This window comes from Convolutriloba macropyga, chromosome 11, assembly GCF_964194025.1.
Source record: "Convolutriloba macropyga chromosome 11, txConMacr16.3, whole genome shotgun sequence".
NCBI classification, from domain to species: Eukaryota; Metazoa; Xenacoelomorpha; order Acoela; family Convolutidae; genus Convolutriloba; species Convolutriloba macropyga.
In genome coordinates, this window is record NC_134478.1 from 33294037 (window position 1) to 33313743 (window position 19707).

At 34.7% G+C, this 19707-nt stretch overlaps 2 protein-coding genes across 3 annotated transcripts in view; both read right to left on the bottom strand.

Annotated features, from left to right (window-relative positions):
* Positions 1-12448, bottom strand: part of LOC142349579 (structural maintenance of chromosomes protein 5-like) — a 91713-nt gene extending 79265 nt beyond the window's left edge. The window contains exon 1 of the mRNA XM_075401237.1: positions 12434-12448. The gene's annotated coding sequence lies outside the window, so the exon portion shown is untranslated. The remainder of the gene's footprint in view (positions 1-12433) is intronic.
* LOC142349580 (uncharacterized) overlaps positions 1-19707 on the bottom strand; it is a 61508-nt gene that overhangs the window by 8758 nt on the left and 33043 nt on the right. For both annotated transcript variants that reach the window (XM_075401239.1, XM_075401240.1), the window contains exons 5-7: positions 17797-17997; positions 17283-17488; positions 16614-16759 (exon numbers count right to left, since the gene is read on the bottom strand). In XM_075401239.1, coding sequence (XP_075257354.1) covers positions 16614-16759; positions 17283-17488; positions 17797-17997 — 553 coding nt within the window. The remainder of the gene's footprint in view (positions 1-16613; positions 16760-17282; positions 17489-17796; positions 17998-19707) is intronic.

A 19707-nucleotide genomic window follows, 5' to 3' on the forward strand; every position in this document is an offset into this window, starting at 1 on the left:
CGAACGATATCTTTTTAAGTCACTGAGTGTCTCTTTTGTGCAGAACCAGTCCCTACCAGCAATATTTTTCACAATGCTATTGCACTTTTGTATTTTCTCTTTGGTGCTTCTTACATGTTCTCCAAAATTGAGCAGACTATCGAAGGTAACACCCAGAATTTTGACTTCGGCTCTACTGGTATTAGTGAATAGTTGATACTGAGGTGTGGGTCAAATTTGGCATCCTTGCTCAAGGTTGTGAATATAGTTGCACTTGATTTTTCAGCTGACAATGAGTTTTCTTGATAATAGCCAGTCTTTTAAAGTATTTATGCATGGTGTTATCATGTCACGTATTTTTACAACCTGTGGGTGAGATGCAGTTTAAGTTATATCATCAGCGTAAGACGCGATTTTTATATCTTTCGGGGGTCGAGTCAGCCTGCTCATGTAAATATTGAAGAGGAATGGCGATAGTACACCACTTTGGGCGACGCCCTGTTTAACTTTTCTCCACTTCGATTTATTGTTATATTCTACGTCAGGAAACCTGTCCTGTGAGTATGAAGCGACCCATCTTTTAGTGCTATTCGATAGGGGTGCCCCGAGTATGTCTCTTAGTAGAAGTTTCTGATCAAGCCTGTCAAAAGCGGCTGTCAGGTCTTAGGCAACTAGTAGAGTAAGGTTGCAGGGTTTCTTTTGATTAAGGCCTTTTGGTATATTGTTGGTGACAATATTGAGAGCTGTTGTGGAGTGCTAAGGTCTGAAGCCGTACAGATGTTCTTTCAGTGGATATTCTATATGATCTAAAGCTTTTGGATTCGTCTATCGGTTTTCCCGGCTTGTGTAGAGGTATAAACCGGCCAACTTTCCAGATGCTCGGGATTTTTGCATTGATCGCAAAGGTTTATAGTGTCAGTGAGGTATCTCAGTGCTATGGGGCCTAGATGGTCTTGGTGGATTGGCGCTATTTTATCTCTGCCTAGTGCCTTTCTTTTCTTGGTGTGTCTCATAGCTTCTTTCACTGTGTTACAATTAAACATTTTGCCCTCTATCTCCAGTTTCCTTATTATTCTTAGTGTACTTCTTTTATGTTTTTCATTTATCATGGGGTGTGTAGTGTATTGTTGGTTAAACTTGAGGGCGCATTTCCTTGGATCACAGTGAGTAGTTTTTGTAGCGTCAAAGCATATGGCTCTTTTTGCAGGTGGTTTAGCGTTACTTGACAAAAGTTCGTTTACTGTGCTCCAGAATTTAGAGCTGTTACCTCTCTGAGTTAGTGTTTAAACAAACTCAGTCCACTTTTTGCGCTTATGGTTTGGAACAAGTTTGTTCAGTTCATGGTTTAGTTGGGTTATTTTGTGGTCCCCTGGATATTTTCCTTGAATTTTATCTCTTTTCAGAATGCTTTACTGCTTCGCGGGGAAAATTGGCGACCACTGTTTTAATTCTTCCTGGTTTTAGTTCAATGTCGTCTCTAAAACTTGCCCAGTCAGCATTGCGGAAGTTGATGAAAGTTCTTTGGTGTTGTGTGTGTGTGATGAGCTCACAGGTGATAGAAAGAACTATTGGTAAAAAGTCGAGCCTAAGGCTTTTTCCGTACGCCAGTCGATGTTCATTGCTATGCTTGAGCTGTCGAGACTAATAATCGGGGAAGCTTTTACAAGAATCAGTTACTCTTGTACTGGCTTTTTCGTTGAGTACTACTAAATTCTACTCAATGTTGAACTGATCAATTCGCTGAACGGTAGTATTGTAATGAGCGTGTGTTCGTTATCTCTTAACCACAGAAGCGGGCCTGAAAGCTCATTGTGAAGCTTTCAACTGGGCTTTTGTTGGTATTGATTACTCGGCTTCGAGTCAACTTAACTTAGCCACAAAATTGATGAGGGATCTTTTCAACAATTGCCTCCTCTCAATATGTTTTCAAGAGAGCGATTTATTAACCAATCAGTGAAGACCAATAACTTTCCAAGTATGCGCATACTATGTTAAATTGAATAGAATAAAATAAGCCATGCTGTGGCAATTAGCCGAAATGGAATACACAGCAAATGCGCTTCGGCTGATATTCGGCTATCTAAACTAGGCCAAGTAATATTGTGCTAAAGTATAGCACAGAAGGGGGTTGTCTACTAGACACCAAATGGAGGCAATTGCCGAAAAGATCCTGGATGAGTTTAAAATCGATCAATTTTAAGGATGCAATTTAAGTATTTTCGTTCCTTCCATTGTTTGACTTCTTAGACAACTTTAAAAGTATTATTAAAAAATTTTGTGCGCAGTCTTATTAATCAAAAACTAGAATCAGCTATCACAAATGATTTGCGGGAAACGTTGGGAAATAACCCAACCAATTTCAATCTCCGATATTTCTGAAAATTGCTGCCCACTAAACGAGTTAAATTCCGCAGGTAATAGCTTGTATTGTACAACGGTGACTACCAAAAATTCACAACTGAAATCCTTGAATTGAATTTACGTTCAATTTTTTGCTGCCCGGATCTAGTTAATGAGACAAATTTTTTTGCTTTAACGTATTTCCCTTTGATTAAAAGTCTAGATATATTTAATAGATGTTTATCAGTTAATATGTTTGACAAAAGCTTACAGGTTCTTTTTCTAAAAATAAACATTGCATAATGAAAAAATAGTTTCTGATAACGTTTATTATTGGAGCCTGAAATTTAACATATTTAATATTCGGTAGACCTTAAAATTTGATTTGAAAATACATATGAACTAGATTACGGAAAAAAATTAAAAAATCACCTCCGATGAAGAGAACAAAAGTAATCTTAAAACTACAATGTTACGAGTAACATCATTAAAAATTTCCAGTTTAGGTGGCCTTAACTCAATTATATCGTTGATATTCTCAATATAAATTTAAAAAGCGAGGGCAAAAATCTTTATGAATGAGGTAAGTAAATTCTAAAGCCAGGATAAGACAATTGAACCAAACTTCAAACCGAAAATTAACAAACAGCTCCAAGCAAAAGTGCAGAAGCGGAGTTCCAGAAATCTTTGCAAAATGCAGTTCAACATCTTGCGGTAGAACAACAAAAACTTAAAACAATTCATGTAGAAGACAGACTTTAAAAAAACAAATCAGGGCATACTCGCAACTATAGTTCTCATTTTAAATGAGAAAACAACAAGGAATCTCGCTTATGTGCGTTGACACATAACGTTCCGACCCCGTTCATCCATATTTTTGTCTCAATGGTCGACCAAATGAAACAAAGATAGAAAACATTCAAAAACCCAAAAGTTGTTTAAAAGTAATTGGCGTCTGAATAAAAAAATTGCTTCCATATCACATCATTTGAAAGGTAAATAACGCCACATGAAGGGTCGATGGGACCTGCCATTATTAACACTAAAAGACAAGACAAATAACTAAATTAAATAACAAGAACAGACAATATTAACATCCGAAACTCAATGACTAATGTCTAAAATACTTAATAGCAAAGTCAAAATAGGGTCAAATAAAAGCTAAACTAAACAAATTAATATGTGCTTCACTAGAATCATTAGAACAAACAAAGGATCAGTCCATAGTGAGACTTGGTAACAAGTAGACAAAGGAGAACAAAAACGGCGAAGTTCAAAAACATTTTTCGCAAACAATTAATTTCAAATAATGAAGACGATTAGATGCCAACTGTAATCATTAAATATGTTTATGTTCAACCAAACCTCCATGCGAAGACATCGAAACTTGTCATTAACCAGAATATGCCGTACATCGAACAAACTAAAGACGAAAAAAAAACAAACTAAAATTTGGAAGACTTGCAATCATCGAGAATTATTCATACGAATGCAAAAACAACGAAAATCAAAAACCCTTAAAACCATAATCTATTCACAGAACAACTTGAAATGTTCAATGTGCATTCTTTTTCGACGCCAATGCGATATCAGAGCTCTCAATATTTTGACAAGACAAGAAAAAGAACCACAAAGATGGGAAACTGTCCAAAAATCAAAAAATATTTGTTTAAACTCGTAAAAACAAAGGCGAAAAGCTTAAGCCACCATCAATTAAAATGAGGATCCGACCTTTCTTTGAGGAATATTTTGAAAACAAGTATTTATTTAAAAAATAAACGACTAAAAGCATTCGAAAAAAACTAACGTTTCACTGAAAACTCTTAGGAAGCCAATTGGACCTGTCATTAATTAGTCTCGATTTGAATTGTTCTGTTCTATAATTAACATTAAAAAAAGCAGAAAATGCAAAATATTTGTAAAAAAAACAAATCAGGGCATATTCGCAACTATAGTTCGCATTTTAAATGAGAAAACAACAAGGAATCTCACTTATGTGCGTTCACACATAACGTTCCGACCCCGCTCATCCATATTTTTGGCTCAATGGTCGACAAAATGAAGTAAAGATAGAAAACATTCAAAAACCCAAAAGTTGTTTAAAAATAATTGGCGTCTGAATAAAAAAATTGCTTCTATATCACATCATTTAAAAAAGTAAATAACGCCACATGAAGGGCCGATGGGACCTGCCATTATTAACACTAAAAGACAAGACAAATAACTAAATCCAATAACAAGAACAGACATTATTAACATCCGAAACTCAATGACTGATGTCTAAAATACTTGAAAGCAAAGTCAAAATAGGGTCAAATAAAAGCTAAAGTAAACAAATTAATATGTGCTTCACTAGAATCACTAGAACAAACAAAGGATCAGTCCATAGTGAGACTTGGTAACAAGTACACAAAGGAGAACAAAAACGGCGAAGTTCAAAAAGACTAATACATTTTTCGCAAACAATTAATTTCAAATAATGAAGACGATTAGATGCCAACTGAAATCATTAAATATGTTTATGTTCAATCAAAACTCCATGCTGAGACATCGAAACTTGTCATTAACCAGAATATGCCGTACATCGAACAAACTAAAGACGAAAAAAAAAACAAACTAAAATTTGGAAGACTTGCAATCATTGAGAATTATTCATACGAATACAAAAACAACGAAAAAAACCCTTAAAACCATAATCTATTCACAGAACAACTTGAAATGTTCAATGTGCATTCTTTTTCGACGCCAATGCGATATCAGAGCTCTCAATATTGTGACAAGACAAGAAAAAGAACCACAAAGATGGGAAACTGTCCAAAAATCAAAAAAATATTTGTTTAAACTCGTAAAAACAAAGGCGAAAAGCTTAAGCTACCATCAATTAAAATGAGGATCCGACCTTTATTTGAGGAATATTTTGAAAACAAGTATTTATTAAAAAAGTAAACGACTAAAAGCATTCGAAAAAAACTGACGTTTCACTGAAACCCCTTAGGAAGCCAATTGGACCTGTCATTAATTAGTCTCGATTTGAATTGTTCTGTTCTATAATTAACATTAAAAAAGCAGAAAATGCAAAATGTTTGTAAAAAAAACTTTAAAAAAACAAATCAGGGCATATTCGCAACTATAGTTCTCATTTTAAATGAGAAAACAACAAGGAATCTCACTTATGTGTTAGTTTTGTATCAGCAGTTGTTAGTTGTCTTAACCCGGCAAATTTAAACAAAGTGGAATAAGGAAGCTTATTTCATGCCATTTCTGACAAAATGCTGAATTTTAAGAAGTTTAGCCTAAATTGTAGCCAAAAAACTGCATGAAACAATTCAACAGCACTCTTCTATCTTTAGATGTAAACAACACTGTCCTTAACAATTTTAACATATTTTTCAGGAAAGTGCTTAAAAACACGGAAAATGTGAACAAAACAACGAAAATCAGTCAAATTTTTACAAAACTTCAAACCCCGATAACTCCGTGGAAAAACGAAACTCAAACAAATCTTTTTAATAATATATTCTAAGTTGGACGGGCTTTCTAATGATAACACTCACAAGTGTATTGAATATTTCGATCGGCCAAAATTGACTGAACAAAAAACCCATTTGTGTATATAGTTCCACCTCGACTAAAGTGGATCGGAACAAAAACTAGACATATGGATAGGCAGAGACTTTATATACCACATTACAAGATACAAAAGCAGGAAAAAGCTGCTGCATGACAACTGAGATTTTATTGTCGTAGAATGCGCTTTAGAGATATTGAAAAATACCTTCTTTACCCTTATACTTCTCCGGTATAACTAATATCAGCACTCAGATTGGAGTTCTAATTGATTTCAAATGTGTGACAAAAAGACAATGCCTCGATAAATTTCAGATTGGAGGTTGTTGAATGAACCGTAAGAGATCAATAATGGCCTCAGGTATTCCTTCGTGGCTTTTATTAACAGAAAATAGCTGCGATAGCTCCATAGACAGATTGCCTCAAAATACAAAGGAAAAGAATGAGCATTAAAAAAAAACTTGTTTTATACATTGCCTTCAATAAGAGTATTACTATTTCAATCATCCTGTTTGTCAGTAAAACTCAACTTGAGAGGGAAGAAATGTCAATTTGAGAGAGGCATATCACGAGCAACCAAAAAATTTATCATGAAAATGAACATACCTCGATGCGGTAAGCATGAAAAAAGACGTCATGCACTTTATTCTGTTGAAGAAATGCATGAATGAACGGACATAAGTCAGATTGAAAGTGACCGTGACGTCATTGTCATAAGAAAAAAAGTTCACGACGAAATCAAATTGAAGAGAAGGTCAATATTAGCTTCTTTCAGCTATCACAGTTAATAACAACGAGCCCCAGGCATCACTGCCTTCGCACAACTAATTCACCCTTCCATTAGATGAAATCTCGAATGCCAAAGGGTATTCAAGTATTCTTTCAATCTAAAAAAGCTGCCTAAAGCGTTTGAAAACAGTTCGATTGCGTTGCTTATATCTTTTTCTGATTCATGATCCAACAGTAAAGAACAAAGAAAAAAGAGAAAAAAATAACCACAAGTTATGAGAGACTGCGGAGCAAAATGTCAATCTCTGTAGTGCTGTTTTGAACTGTCAATTTTAATGTAGTTGATAACTATGTTTTTATACAGGAAAAAGTGTTTTTCTAAACCCATCCACAGCCTTACAAAAAATTTATGGCATGTAAGAAAATTGTGGTCAGTTTAAATCAGGGAAACTTGCGTAAAAACAGCCATCAAAACGAGAGCTTAGAACTGATTTTAATGAGCTGTCGGACCAACGGTAGCTATACATATTACGCAAACTAAATCAAGGTCAAATAGATAGCATAGTTAGAAGAGAATTGCAATAGAAAAATAACGCTATATTTAAAAACCCAATACAGTTGTCAACGATTTAGCAAAACAATTAGCCTAGTTCTGGTGTTATTAGTAAGCGAATAAACTGACAGACACTGCGTATTGAAGAGCAACTCTCTAGCTCTAGCGTTGAAACTCTTGTTAATGTGTCTTGTTTCTGTAAACCAACTTAGTGATTGTCCCGCTCTAACTTTACTTTGAATTTGTGAAAACAATAGATTTTAGAGTTTTCCAATAACCTCGCCAAGGAACGAAATTCCTTATAGACAGAGATACATCAAAGATCAATTATTGATTACTGTTTCATCGATATACTAATTGGGAACGCCAATGACAAACACCGTCCAAATCTGAAGCCTTATTTGTAAAGTTACGTTAAATTTTCAATTTTATCGTTGTCTTAAGATTGCGCATAAAATGAAACAAGTAGCCCAATTAACATAGCGTATCCAGTATTGTTTTTTACATCAGAAAATGAGCTTACCTAACGTTGATAAGCACGTAGTCTATTACCTCCCCACATTTACAGTAGGGAGCTATTCGCAAAAACAAATTTGTCATAGAAAATGAAAACTTGAACTATTTGATTTATTCGAGCAAAGCTGCACGAAAAATTGTTGGGACTAATTGAGTACCAAATAATGCAACAGAAAAAATACGATAAAGCCGAAATACAAAGACAAAAGCTAATTGCAAAAATTAATAACCGGATGTATTTGAAACCAATGAAACTAACTACGCGTTACATGAGCACTTCACTAAGCAGGACGTAGAAAGGTACATGATGAAATTATTGTTTATACAGTCTACAGATATTAAAATTTATGCAAAAGAAAAATGAAATCCAGAAGAAATACGAGTGAATTTTTATTTTCAAATTATTTCTATCCCGTGGTCATTCAAAATCATTGAAGTAATTTAAACGCGTATAATAAAGAAAGAAAGAATAAATTTCTCCAAATATTAGACACCAAAATAAATCAATTTATTTAAAAATTTATTTAATCATATAACATAACAACAAAAAAAAACGTATCTCGGAAAGGACAGATAGACGGGGTTATTAAACCCAACTAGTATCTGCCTTGGCTAAAGTTGAATAATTACAGTTAAATATTTAACATTCCATGACCAGGTCACCGGTGCCAACGCCTAGGCAAACAAACCTCAGAACGCTGTCGTAGAGACTTGAACAAGGAACAATGCTTAATCGGAAGAACGACTAACACTGTGTCTTTGCCAACAAGAGGGCCGTTAATTCCTAGCTACTATGTATTAATTTTTTGAAAAAAAATTTTTCTGCAGTTCGATTTTCTTTGTCGATTTTCTATGTGTAGACTTCGTTATTTTGCAAAAATAATACCATTTTTGAAACCTCGGCATTTACGAAGTAAGTGCCAGAACAATTTTTGACTGGAGTTAAAGGAAAAGAAAAGAGGAAGAAAAATTATTTTAAAATATAGGGTACTATCTCCTCATTATTCAGCAATTAACTTTCTTTGAATTTATGATAAAATTGCGATATTTTTGCCAATTTTTGTCTTCAATATTTTGTGCTAGAACTTCATTCTTTCTCAGTATGTTAAATGACCTTGCACAACGATATGAAATAGAGGAGCGCTCAAACTGCTTTTTAAAGGAAGGAATTGTTAGGTAGACCTTCTAGTGTTTCTGGTACCATGCTGATATTCAAAGAGTTCATTTAGATAAGTTTTGCTATGCATCTTTTTCAATGATTTCAGGACAAATTTCAGCAGCTCATATAAATGAAACTCGAATAGTGTTAGCAATTTATTAGAAATAAAAATGTCCATGGAACCACCTGACAATTTCCTGAAATAAATGAACTTTAAAACTTTTTTCTGCAGATTGTAGATAGGTAAAGGCGACGAATAACTGCAACAGCTATATACCAAAATACCGTACTGAATTATTGGGTTAACATTGCTTCGGTAGTAATCAATTAGCTGTTTTCGGGGTACATAGTGACGCAGCTTACAAATAATACCACACTGTTTTGAGAGTTTTTCTTAATATATTCTATATGTGATTGAAAACTTAACTTACTATCTACATATATTCCGAGATACTTACAAAGATTTCCAACTTCAATAAAAACATCATCAAACTTAAACACTGATTTGGAAGCACTATTTTTGTTCCCTATATTCATTTGTACGGTTTTTTCCATATTTAGTATTAACTTATTAGCAATCAACCAATTATTGATGATCTGCAGATCTTCTTGCACTGAATTATTGTCTTTTTTGATTGCGGTGAGATTTGTATCATCTGCAAATAAAATAACATCAAGAGAGTTGCAAACTGTAGGCAGATCATTGATACAAATGAACAATAACGGACCCAAAATTGAGCCTTGTGGAACCCCACAAACTATGGAATTCCACGATGAACAGGCCCCATTAACAATAACCCGCTGCTGTCTCCCATTTAAGTATGATGTTATCCAAGTTAAAGCTGGCCCCTTATACCAAAGTTTTCTATCTTTTTAATAAGATATCGTGCTCAATGGTATCAAAAGCTTTTTTAAGATCAAGAAAGAAACTGATAGATTTTACATTTTGGCAATTCAACCTTATTTTTTCAACTAATTCAACAAGAGCGTCATTGTACTGTGTTTGGCACGAAACCCAAATTGCCTATTGAAAAGCAAATTATGATATTCCATGTAGGCATATATGCGAATGAACAAAGCACGTTCTATAATTTTACTCCAAACAATTAGAAGAGAAATTGGTCTGTAGTTATTTTCATCTAGTTTTGATCCATCCTTGTGAAGGGGAATTACTTTAGCCTTTTCCAGATCATCGGGAAACATTCCTTCTTCAAAGGATTTATTGATTACCTGAGTTAGGTATGGAATCGTGATATTTGATGATAACTTTACTATGACATTAGAGATATCATCATCACCAGATGAGAATTTATTGTCTAGATTTTCAATGATTTCTCTTACCTCGTCAATGGTTATTGGTTTTAGATACATGGAGTGGTTAACTTTGTTCATCTCAGGCAAAGGAACATGTTTAATTTTTTCTTTCAACTTCGGACCAACATGGGTGAAGAATGTGTTAAACTGCTCAGCAATGTCAGCGCTGCTGGAATCAGTGCAACGTTCACTACATGAGTTTAGCGCCGGTACTTGCGAACTTTTGCTATTAGTTCCTTTTACATCATTGATTAACTTATGTTTGCCTTGAGTATCCCATACATGATTCAAATTTTTGTCTATAAAAATCTTTTTTAGCTTTTTCGACACATGTTTCAAACTTGTTGCGTAATAATTTGAATTTTGTCGCTGCCTCATTATTTTGCGGATTTTGTTTCATGCTTCGATGTGCTTTATTTTTTATGAAGCGCAAGTTTTTAAGTGAGTTGGTAAACCACATCGGTAACTTAGACCTTTTATCGGTCAAGCATTTCAGAGGAGCATACTTATTAGTGGTTTCCAGGAAAACGTTGTTGAATTTAGTAAATAACTCATTGGTACTATCAGAATCTAAAAAGTGACATCGATTCCTTAGGCTCCAGTCTAAGTCAATTAAGTAGTTCGACAGTTGCTCTTGACTTTTTATAAAGCTTATGTCTCTAAACGGCAGATAGTTTTGTTCAGTATCTACATTAATTGAACACTTTATTAGGATAGGATAATGATCCGAGAAGTACACAAAAATGAGTTAGTACACAAAAATCAGGGCTGGCAAAATTTTGATATATAAAGTGGTCTAGACAAGTTGCGGAGTTAGAAGTTTCCCTGGTAGTTTCAAGATTGGTAAGCTCAAAATCATTAGAAGATATCGTACATAAATAATTAGATTGTAATTGGTTCTATACATGAATGTCAATGTTAAAATCACCAGTTATAACGGTAGGGCAATTTAAGGACGTTAACTCATTCAAAAAAATTATCCAATTTTTCGACGAATTTTAGTTTATTTGTTCTTGGTGGAATGTAGACAGTAGCCAGTTTAAAGCTGTACTTTTTATACTCTAATGACACAAGAAGGGTCTCTTCCATATCTGTTGAGTGTGTCTAACAACGACATGGAATCCTGAATTTGTATCATCACACCTCCGCCATGGGTTTTTCTATTCTAAATTGCATAATTCTTATAGCCTGGAACCAATAAGGAATCGATGTCATCGTTATGAGTTAACTAAGTTTCAGTGAGATATATTACATTTGGTGGAGACTCAAGACTATGAACAAGTGCTTCCAAATCATTAAGATGTTTTTTAACGACCGAACAATCACAGTTAATAAAGACATAGTAGTTGGTATAATAGCACTAGAAAGAAACAGATTAGGATCCAGATTCTTGACTTTTTCTGATAAAAACTCGAGTATCTTTAAAGCAGCTCTGTACAGTATAAAAGTTGTATTCCAACGCTTGACCACCATCATATAAGGAATTGATTTTATACACTCTATTGTCACCTCCAGCTTTGACGTAGTGTAATGTTCCTTCTCTTGACCAAACTTTCTCGATGTTGTCACTCTTCATTAAATTAAAAAACTACTGTCTAGGCGCAGTCATGTCTTCAAAAATTCGAACGTTCTTCAGTTTGTCGAAATTTTCCAGATGTTTCTTGTTTCTTAATAAATTTACCTTCGCAACTCTCCGGGAGAAACGAACAATCAGAGGACGTGGACCTGGCTTCTTAGTCGGTACTGGATGAGCAATAGAGATATCGTTTGCACTAACCTCAGCATCAAGTAAACTAGCAAGATCAACAACTCTGTCCATAACATCTGCAGAACTTTCAGGCATACCAATTATTCGCACATTCTCTCGTCTGTTGTACGATTCCAGCATTTCACTTTCACATTTAGCTTTCAGGTCACTTCTTTCTTCGGCGTAAAAAACTGTTTCTTTAACTTCCCTCGTGGTGTCTTCTCTCAAACATTTAAGGCTCTCATCAACGGCGGCTTTGATTTTCGTAGTCAGTTGATCTTGAATCGTTTTTATAATATCGGGCATTGACGATGCTACTGCTGCTTGAATTGCTTCTTGAACCGTTTTAGTAAGGTCACTTATTGTCTTCCGGGCCCAATGCACTACATAGACGCTTGTTGTCTGCTTTTGCGAGAGGTGTTTGATCGTGGTATCTTAGATCTGGCATCTTTTGTGCGTCTTTACTCGGTGAAGTAGTCATGTGTTGTACGTTTTCACTCTGAGAAGTAGTCATGTTCGTTCTCTGAAACTATTTAATAAGTTTTTCACAACAATTAGGCTAATACACAAATATCCAGTACAATTGAATACAGTCTACAGATATAAAAGTTAGTGTTAGCAATTTATTAGAAATAAAAATGTCCATGGAACCACCTGACAATTTCCTGAAATAAATGAACTTTAAAACTTTTTTCTGCAGATTGTAGATAGGTAAAGGCGACGAATAACTGCAACAGCTATATACCAAAATACCGTACTGAATTATTGGGTTAACATTGCTTCGGTAGTAATCAATTAGCTGTTTTCGGGGTACATAGTGACGCAGCTTACAAATAATACCACACTGTTTTGAGAGTTTTTCTTAATATATTCTATATGTGATTGAAAACTTAACTTACTATCTACATATACTCCGAGATACTTACAAAGATTTCCAACTTCAATAAAAACATCATCAAACTTAAACACTCATTTGGAAGCACTATTTTTGTTCCCTATATTCATTTGTACGGTTTTTTCCATATTTAGTATTAACTTATTAGCAATCAACCAATTATTGATGATCTGCAGATCTTCTTGCACTGAATTATTGTCTTTTTTGATTGCGGTGAGATTTGTATCATCTGCAAATAAAATAACATCAAGAGAGTTGCAAACTGTAGGCAGATCATTGATACAAATGAACAATAACGGACCCAAAATTGAGCCTTGTGGAACCCCACAAACTATGGAATTCCACGATGAACAGGCCCCATTAACAATAACCCGCTGCTGTCTCCCATTTAAGTATGATGTTATCCAAGTTAAAGCTGGCCCCTTATACCAAAGTTTTCTATCTTTTTAATAAGATATCGTGCTCAATGGTATCAAAAGCTTTTTTAAGATCAAGAAAGAAACTGATAGATTTTACATTTTGGCAATTCAACCTTATTTTTTCAACTAATTCAACAAGAGCGTCATTGTACTGTGTTTGGCACGAAACCCAAATTGCCTATTGAAAAGCAAATTATGATATTCCATGTAGGCATATATGCGAATGAACAAAGCACGTTCTATAATTTTACTCCAAACAATTAGAAGAGAAATTGGTCTGTAGTTATTTTCATCTAGTTTTGATCCATCCTTGTGAAGGGGAATTACTTTAGCCTTTTCCAGATCATCGGGAAACATTCCTTCTTCAAAGGATTTATTGATTACCTGAGTTAGGTATGGAATCGTGATATTTGATGATAACTTTACTATGACATTAGAGATATCATCATCACCAGATGAGAATTTATTGTCTAGATTTTCAATGATTTCTCTTACCTCGTCAATGGTTATTGGTTTTAGATACATGGAGTGGTTAACTTTGTTCATCTCAGGCAAAGGAACATGTTTAATTTTTTCTTTCAACTTCGGACCAACATGGGTGAAGAATGTGTTAAACTGCTCAGCAATGTCAGCGCTGCTGGAATCAGTGCAACGTTCACTACATGAGTTTAGCGCCGGTACTTGCGAACTTTTGCTATTAGTTCCTTTTACATCATTGATTAACTTATGTTTGCCTTGAGTATCCCATACATGATTCAAATTTTTGTCTATAAAAATCTTTTTTAGCTTTTTCGACACATGTTTCAAACTTGTTGCGTAATAATTTGAATTTTGTCGCTGCCTCATTATTTTGCGGATTTTGTTTCATGCTTCGATGTGCTTTATTTTTTATGAAGCGCAAGTTTTTAAGTGAGTTGGTAAACCACATCGGTAACTTAGACCTTTTATCGGTCAAGCATTTCAGAGGAGCACACTTATTAGTGGTTTCCAGGAAAACGTTGTTGAATTTAGTAAATAACTCATTGGTACTATCAGAATCTAAAAAGTGACATCGATTCCTTAGGCTCCAGTCTAAGTCAATTAAGTAGTTCGACAGTTGCTCTTGACTTTTTATAAAGCTTATGTCTCTAAACGGCAGATAGTTTTGTTCAGTATCAACATTAATTGAACACTTTATTAGGATAGGATAATGATCCGAGAAGTACACAAAAATGAGTTAGTACACAAAAATCAGGGCTGGCAAAATTTTGATATATAAAGTGGTCTAGACAAGTTGCGGAGTTAGAAGTTTCCCTGGTAGTTTCAAGATTGGTAAGCTCAAAATCATTAGAAGATATCGTACATAAATAATTAGATTGTAATTGGTTCTATACATGAATGTCAATGTTAAAATCACCAGTTATAACGGTAGGGCAATTTAAGGACGTTAACTCATTCAAAAAAATTATCCAATTTTTCGACGAATTTTAGTTTATTTGTTCTTGGTGGAATGTAGACAGTAGCCAGTTTAAAGCTGTACTTTTTATACTCTAATGACACAAGAAGGGTCTCTTCCATATCTGTTGAGTGTGTCTAACAACGACATGGAATCCTGAATTTGTATCATCACACCTCCGCCATGGGTTTTTCTATTCTAAATTGCATAATTCTTATAGCCTGGAACCAATAAGGAATCGATGTCATCGTTATGAGTTAACTAAGTTTCAGTGAGATATATTACATTTGGTGGAGACTCAAGACTATGAACAAGTGCTTCCAAATCATTAAGATGTTTTTTAACGACCGAACAATCACAGTTAATAAAGACATAGTAGTTGGTATAATAGCACTAGAAAGAAACAGATTAGGATCCAGATTCTTGACTTTTTCTGATAAAAACTCGAGTATCTTTAAAGCAGCTCTGTACAGTATAAAAGTTGTATTCCAACGCTTGACCACCATCATATAAGGAATTGATTTTATACACTCTATTGTCACCTCCAGCTTTGACGTAGTGTAATGTTCCTTCTCTTGACCAAACTTTCTCGATGTTGTCACTCTTCATTAAATTAAAAAACTACTGTCTAGGCGCAGTCATGTCTTCAAAAATTCGAACGTTCTTCAGTTTGTCGAAATTTTCCAGATGTTTCTTGTTTCTTAATAAATTTACCTTCGCAACTCTCCGGGAGAAACGAACAATCAGAGGACGTGGACCTGGCTTCTTAGTCGGCACTGGATGAGCAATAGAGATATCGTTTGCACTAACCTCAGCATCAAGTAAACTAGCAAGATCAACAACTCTGTCCATAACATCTGCAGAACTTTCAGGCATACCAATTATTCGCACATTCTCTCGTCTGTTGTACGATTCCAGCATTTCACTTTCACATTTAGCTTTCAGGTCACTTCTTTCTTCGGCGTAAAAAACTGTTTCTTTAACTTCCCTCGTGGTGTCTTCTCTCAAACATTTAAGGCTCTCATCAACGGCGGCTTTGATTTTCGTAGTCAGTTGATCTTGAATCGTTTTTATAATATCGGGCATTGACGATGCTACTGCTGCTTGAATTGCTTCTTGAACCGTTTTAGTAAGGTCACTTATTGTCTTCCGGGCCCAATGCACTACATAGACGCTTGTTGTCTGCTTTTGCGAGAGGTGTTTGATCGTGGTATCTTAGATCTGGCATCTTTTGTGCGTCTTTACTCGGTGAAGTAGTCATGTGTTGTACGTTTTCACTCTGAGAAGTAGTCATGTTCGTTCTCTGAAACTATTTAATAAGTTTTTCACAACAATTAGGCTAATACACAAATATCCAGTACAATTGAATACAGTCTACAGATATAAAAGTTTATGCAAAAGAAAATGAAATACAGAAGAAATAAGAGGATTTTTTTCAAATTATTTCTATCCCTCGGTCATTTAAAATCATTGAAGTAAATTAAACCAGCGTAATACACAAATATCCAGCAACATTGAATACGTAGCGAGTTTGCTTTCTCACAAAAATTATGTTTACTGAATTGAAGTTAATTATTATCACCAAGCTCAACTACCTCTCATCTACAATTTGTTTTTCAATGAAATATTTTGACAAACCCCTAACTTCTGTGGTTAAAATTTTACTTATATAGTGATAGTTAATTGCGCCAATTGCATTTATACTTTCATATACTCACATATACTTACAAGAACAACTAACCAGTCCAGAAAGCTTTCTTTCTTGAGCGTCAAAAAATTTTTGTTCGTATAATTGATGGATTACGTTCTCAACTTTTAGTGAAAAACCAGATTTTTCAAAAACTTATCTCAGAAGAAAATGGAAGAAATAACTTTTACAGTAATAGTGATAGTACCCTGCAAATGATGCAACTATCATTCTCCGATGATCAAGCAATCACTTATTATTAAGAATACTAACTTATCTGATGTTGAGTGGTGAGCAGGGGAAGAATGTGTACTGCTGAGTGGAGCCTGCTCTCCCTCTTTCTTCATGTTCTCTTTCTCTTTCTTTTTCAAGTTCTCTTTCTCTTTCTTTTTCTCGTCTGTCTTCTCGGTTTCGTCATCCTACAAATTATATGCAATAATTCTCAATTTATTTTTTAAATGGATCGAATTTTTGAGCATCCGAGTATGTATAGAGTACGAACTATGGACCAAGATGTATGTTTACGTGACAGTGAGAGTATCTCATTGTTCAATGGAAAACTACGTAGCGTTCGAAATATCAACAAAAATTGCAAAGTAATTTTTAATAATACACTAATTATTAATTGCAGTTTCTACGGAACAGCATTAGGCCACAGCGGGCTGTTCTCAGCTGCATTTTTATTCCCCGCATCTAAGACTCTTCTTTTAGTGAGCAGCATTGCTATTTTTGGAAACTATGGCCAATTTTTTCCGTCTGAAACTTTCAAGTCAGGTATCCTTGCGTGAAACACGCACTTTTTAAATTTTAAATTGGTGAGTTTTAGAATCTGGCACTGTATATACGAAAATCTGGCATTATAAAATTTGTCACAGCAGAGATCTGGCATTGTAAAACTTGCACGTGCGTGTTACAAACCAATATAAATATCCATAAACTCACCGAGGTAGTATCCCAGATAGATTTCTCCGGTTTCTTATTTTCAGGGGTTCTTCCCTTCTCTGCGTCTCCTTTGCTAAGAGGCGGTAGCCCAGAGACTGATGATAGTCTCCCACCTGAACTAGGACTACCGGTGAACCGTTCCTTCGATTTCTGTTTCAACTTGTCGTCACGCGCGCCTTCGTCTCTCTTCATATCTCTACCATCACCTAGATCAGAAAATGGAACCGGAACAGATAAATTGCAACTGAAACTAGTTCTCATTGGAAGACTTGCAGTTCGGTAATGGCCAGTAAAATAACTCGAAAATTTGACATGTTACATTCTGAATTATCGTACAATTATGCCCTCAATTTAAAAATTCAGTTGCACACTGGCTCGAATGATCCTATTGGCTCGAATGATCAAATTGACTAGATATTTTGTCAAAAATCAACAAAATCCTCTAAGTATTGATCATTCTCTTTGTACCGTATTAAAATAGTTAAATTGGAATTTTAGGAAACCATGAGCTTACCTCTTCCTTTCTCTTCCTCCTTTTTGTCGAAGCTATCTCTTTCGTACGATTTAGTTCTGCTAATAGATCGTTTCGGCGACTCAGACGGTGATCTGATCTTTTCACTGCTCTTCATGCTCGGTCTCTTTCCACTGACCACCTTTTTGTCCTGTTCTTCTTCATCCTCATCAAAGCTTCTTCTACCAACTGGAGATCTGCTTTCTACGCAAAAATAGCCTCGAAACAAAATAGACTCGAAGTTAAACTTACTACAAGGAGATGAAAAACCTGAAGCGCCTGTTTTTATTTTGTATGCCATTTGTACGATAATTACTTCAAACTTCGTCCGAGAGGAATTAATAACAGAAAAAAATTGATTGTTTCGCAAAAAAAAATATTTTTAAGTGCGTTCTACTTTGATTGGAATTTGAACTTAGATACACTCCTGTTTATTAATGAGAGGATAGAGGGATCAACACCAATAAACATGAGGTTTGGTAATTAAGACTCATTAGAACGAAGTCAAACACCGGGCAACCACAACTGGGCTATGCGTTTATCTCGTTCCGGTTTCTGATTTCGCTTCTTCTATACTGACTCTGTTCATTTCAGATAGCATTGCTCAGCTACTGTTACTTAAAAGACCTTTGAGCATAATTAGAGTAGGAAGAAAGTAGCCTAGCACGCAAGATGTTGAACAAGCTAGTGCTGTAAGGCAAAAAAAAATTTTTTATGAAAAAATTTTTTGTCTGTAAGGCGGAACAAATTTTTGTTGGACTCCGGAATCAAATCAGAGTCAAAAGCCTTAAGCCTTAGTTAATTACAAACTCATAAATGCTATTTAATTCATTAAAGTATTCAATTTCCCAAAAGTTCTCACCAAGTAGAGAATTCGAAGTTCCTTTCAACTTACCATGAAATAGATACTCTTTATCTCTAATCATGGACAAAAAAATGATAGACAAAATGATAAGAACGATAAATACCTAGGAGAAACGATGAAAAAATTCAACATCTAATTAACATTTTCAGAAAAATTTTGTACAATTTGCGCGTTCTACAAAATATTCTTCATGTCTCTTGGATATGTTTCTCATTGCTTGGCGATGAACCAAACAACACGCAGCATGTCAAATCAAAAAGAAAAAGCAAGGGCAAAACAAATAAAAACGAGAAACAAGTTTCTTTCAGTAACAATATATACAGCAAACTTCAAGCAAAATAAGCAATTGAATAAAAAATATCAATAATGCTTAAAAATTAGTGAAAATATGCTCAAAAAGTAAAAGGTCATAAATTGACATAATTTATTGAATTTTCTTTGACATATACAACCATATTTTTATTCCAACCAACTCCATCGAAACTCAAAACCACCATTAATAATAACTCGAACCAGAATAATCCCCGCATACTTCAAAAAACTAGAAGAATAACACAAAAATCAAAAAATTTCAAAAAGAGCAAAAAGCCATGATTGGCTCAAAATTGCACCTTAGTCTAATATATCCTCCAAATGGTCAAAAGACTCCTGGAATTCCAATAACTTGTTATTATATCCGCGAACAAAGATTTTGGCAGATAGAATTCAACTTCAAAGTGAAATAAAAAGCCTTAAAAAGCCCACATGTTGAAAAAACTACTCGTTAAGCTACCATTTTTTTCACACCCAATTGTCTCTCCCTTTTAGAACAAAAAACGTTTGTTCAACAGCTTGGCCTAAACACTTGGTTCAATTGTTCAACAGCTTGGCCTAAACACTTGGTTCAACGTGCGGCATTGAATTTTCATCCTGTTTCAGTGACAAAAATTCAATGTGCGGCATTGAAGTTTCATCCTGTTTCAGTGACAAAAAATGAAACAAAGCGATTGTCAGAATTCCTCTTCGAGTTGTGAAAAATATGCCCGAAATAATAGTCGGCTGAGACTATG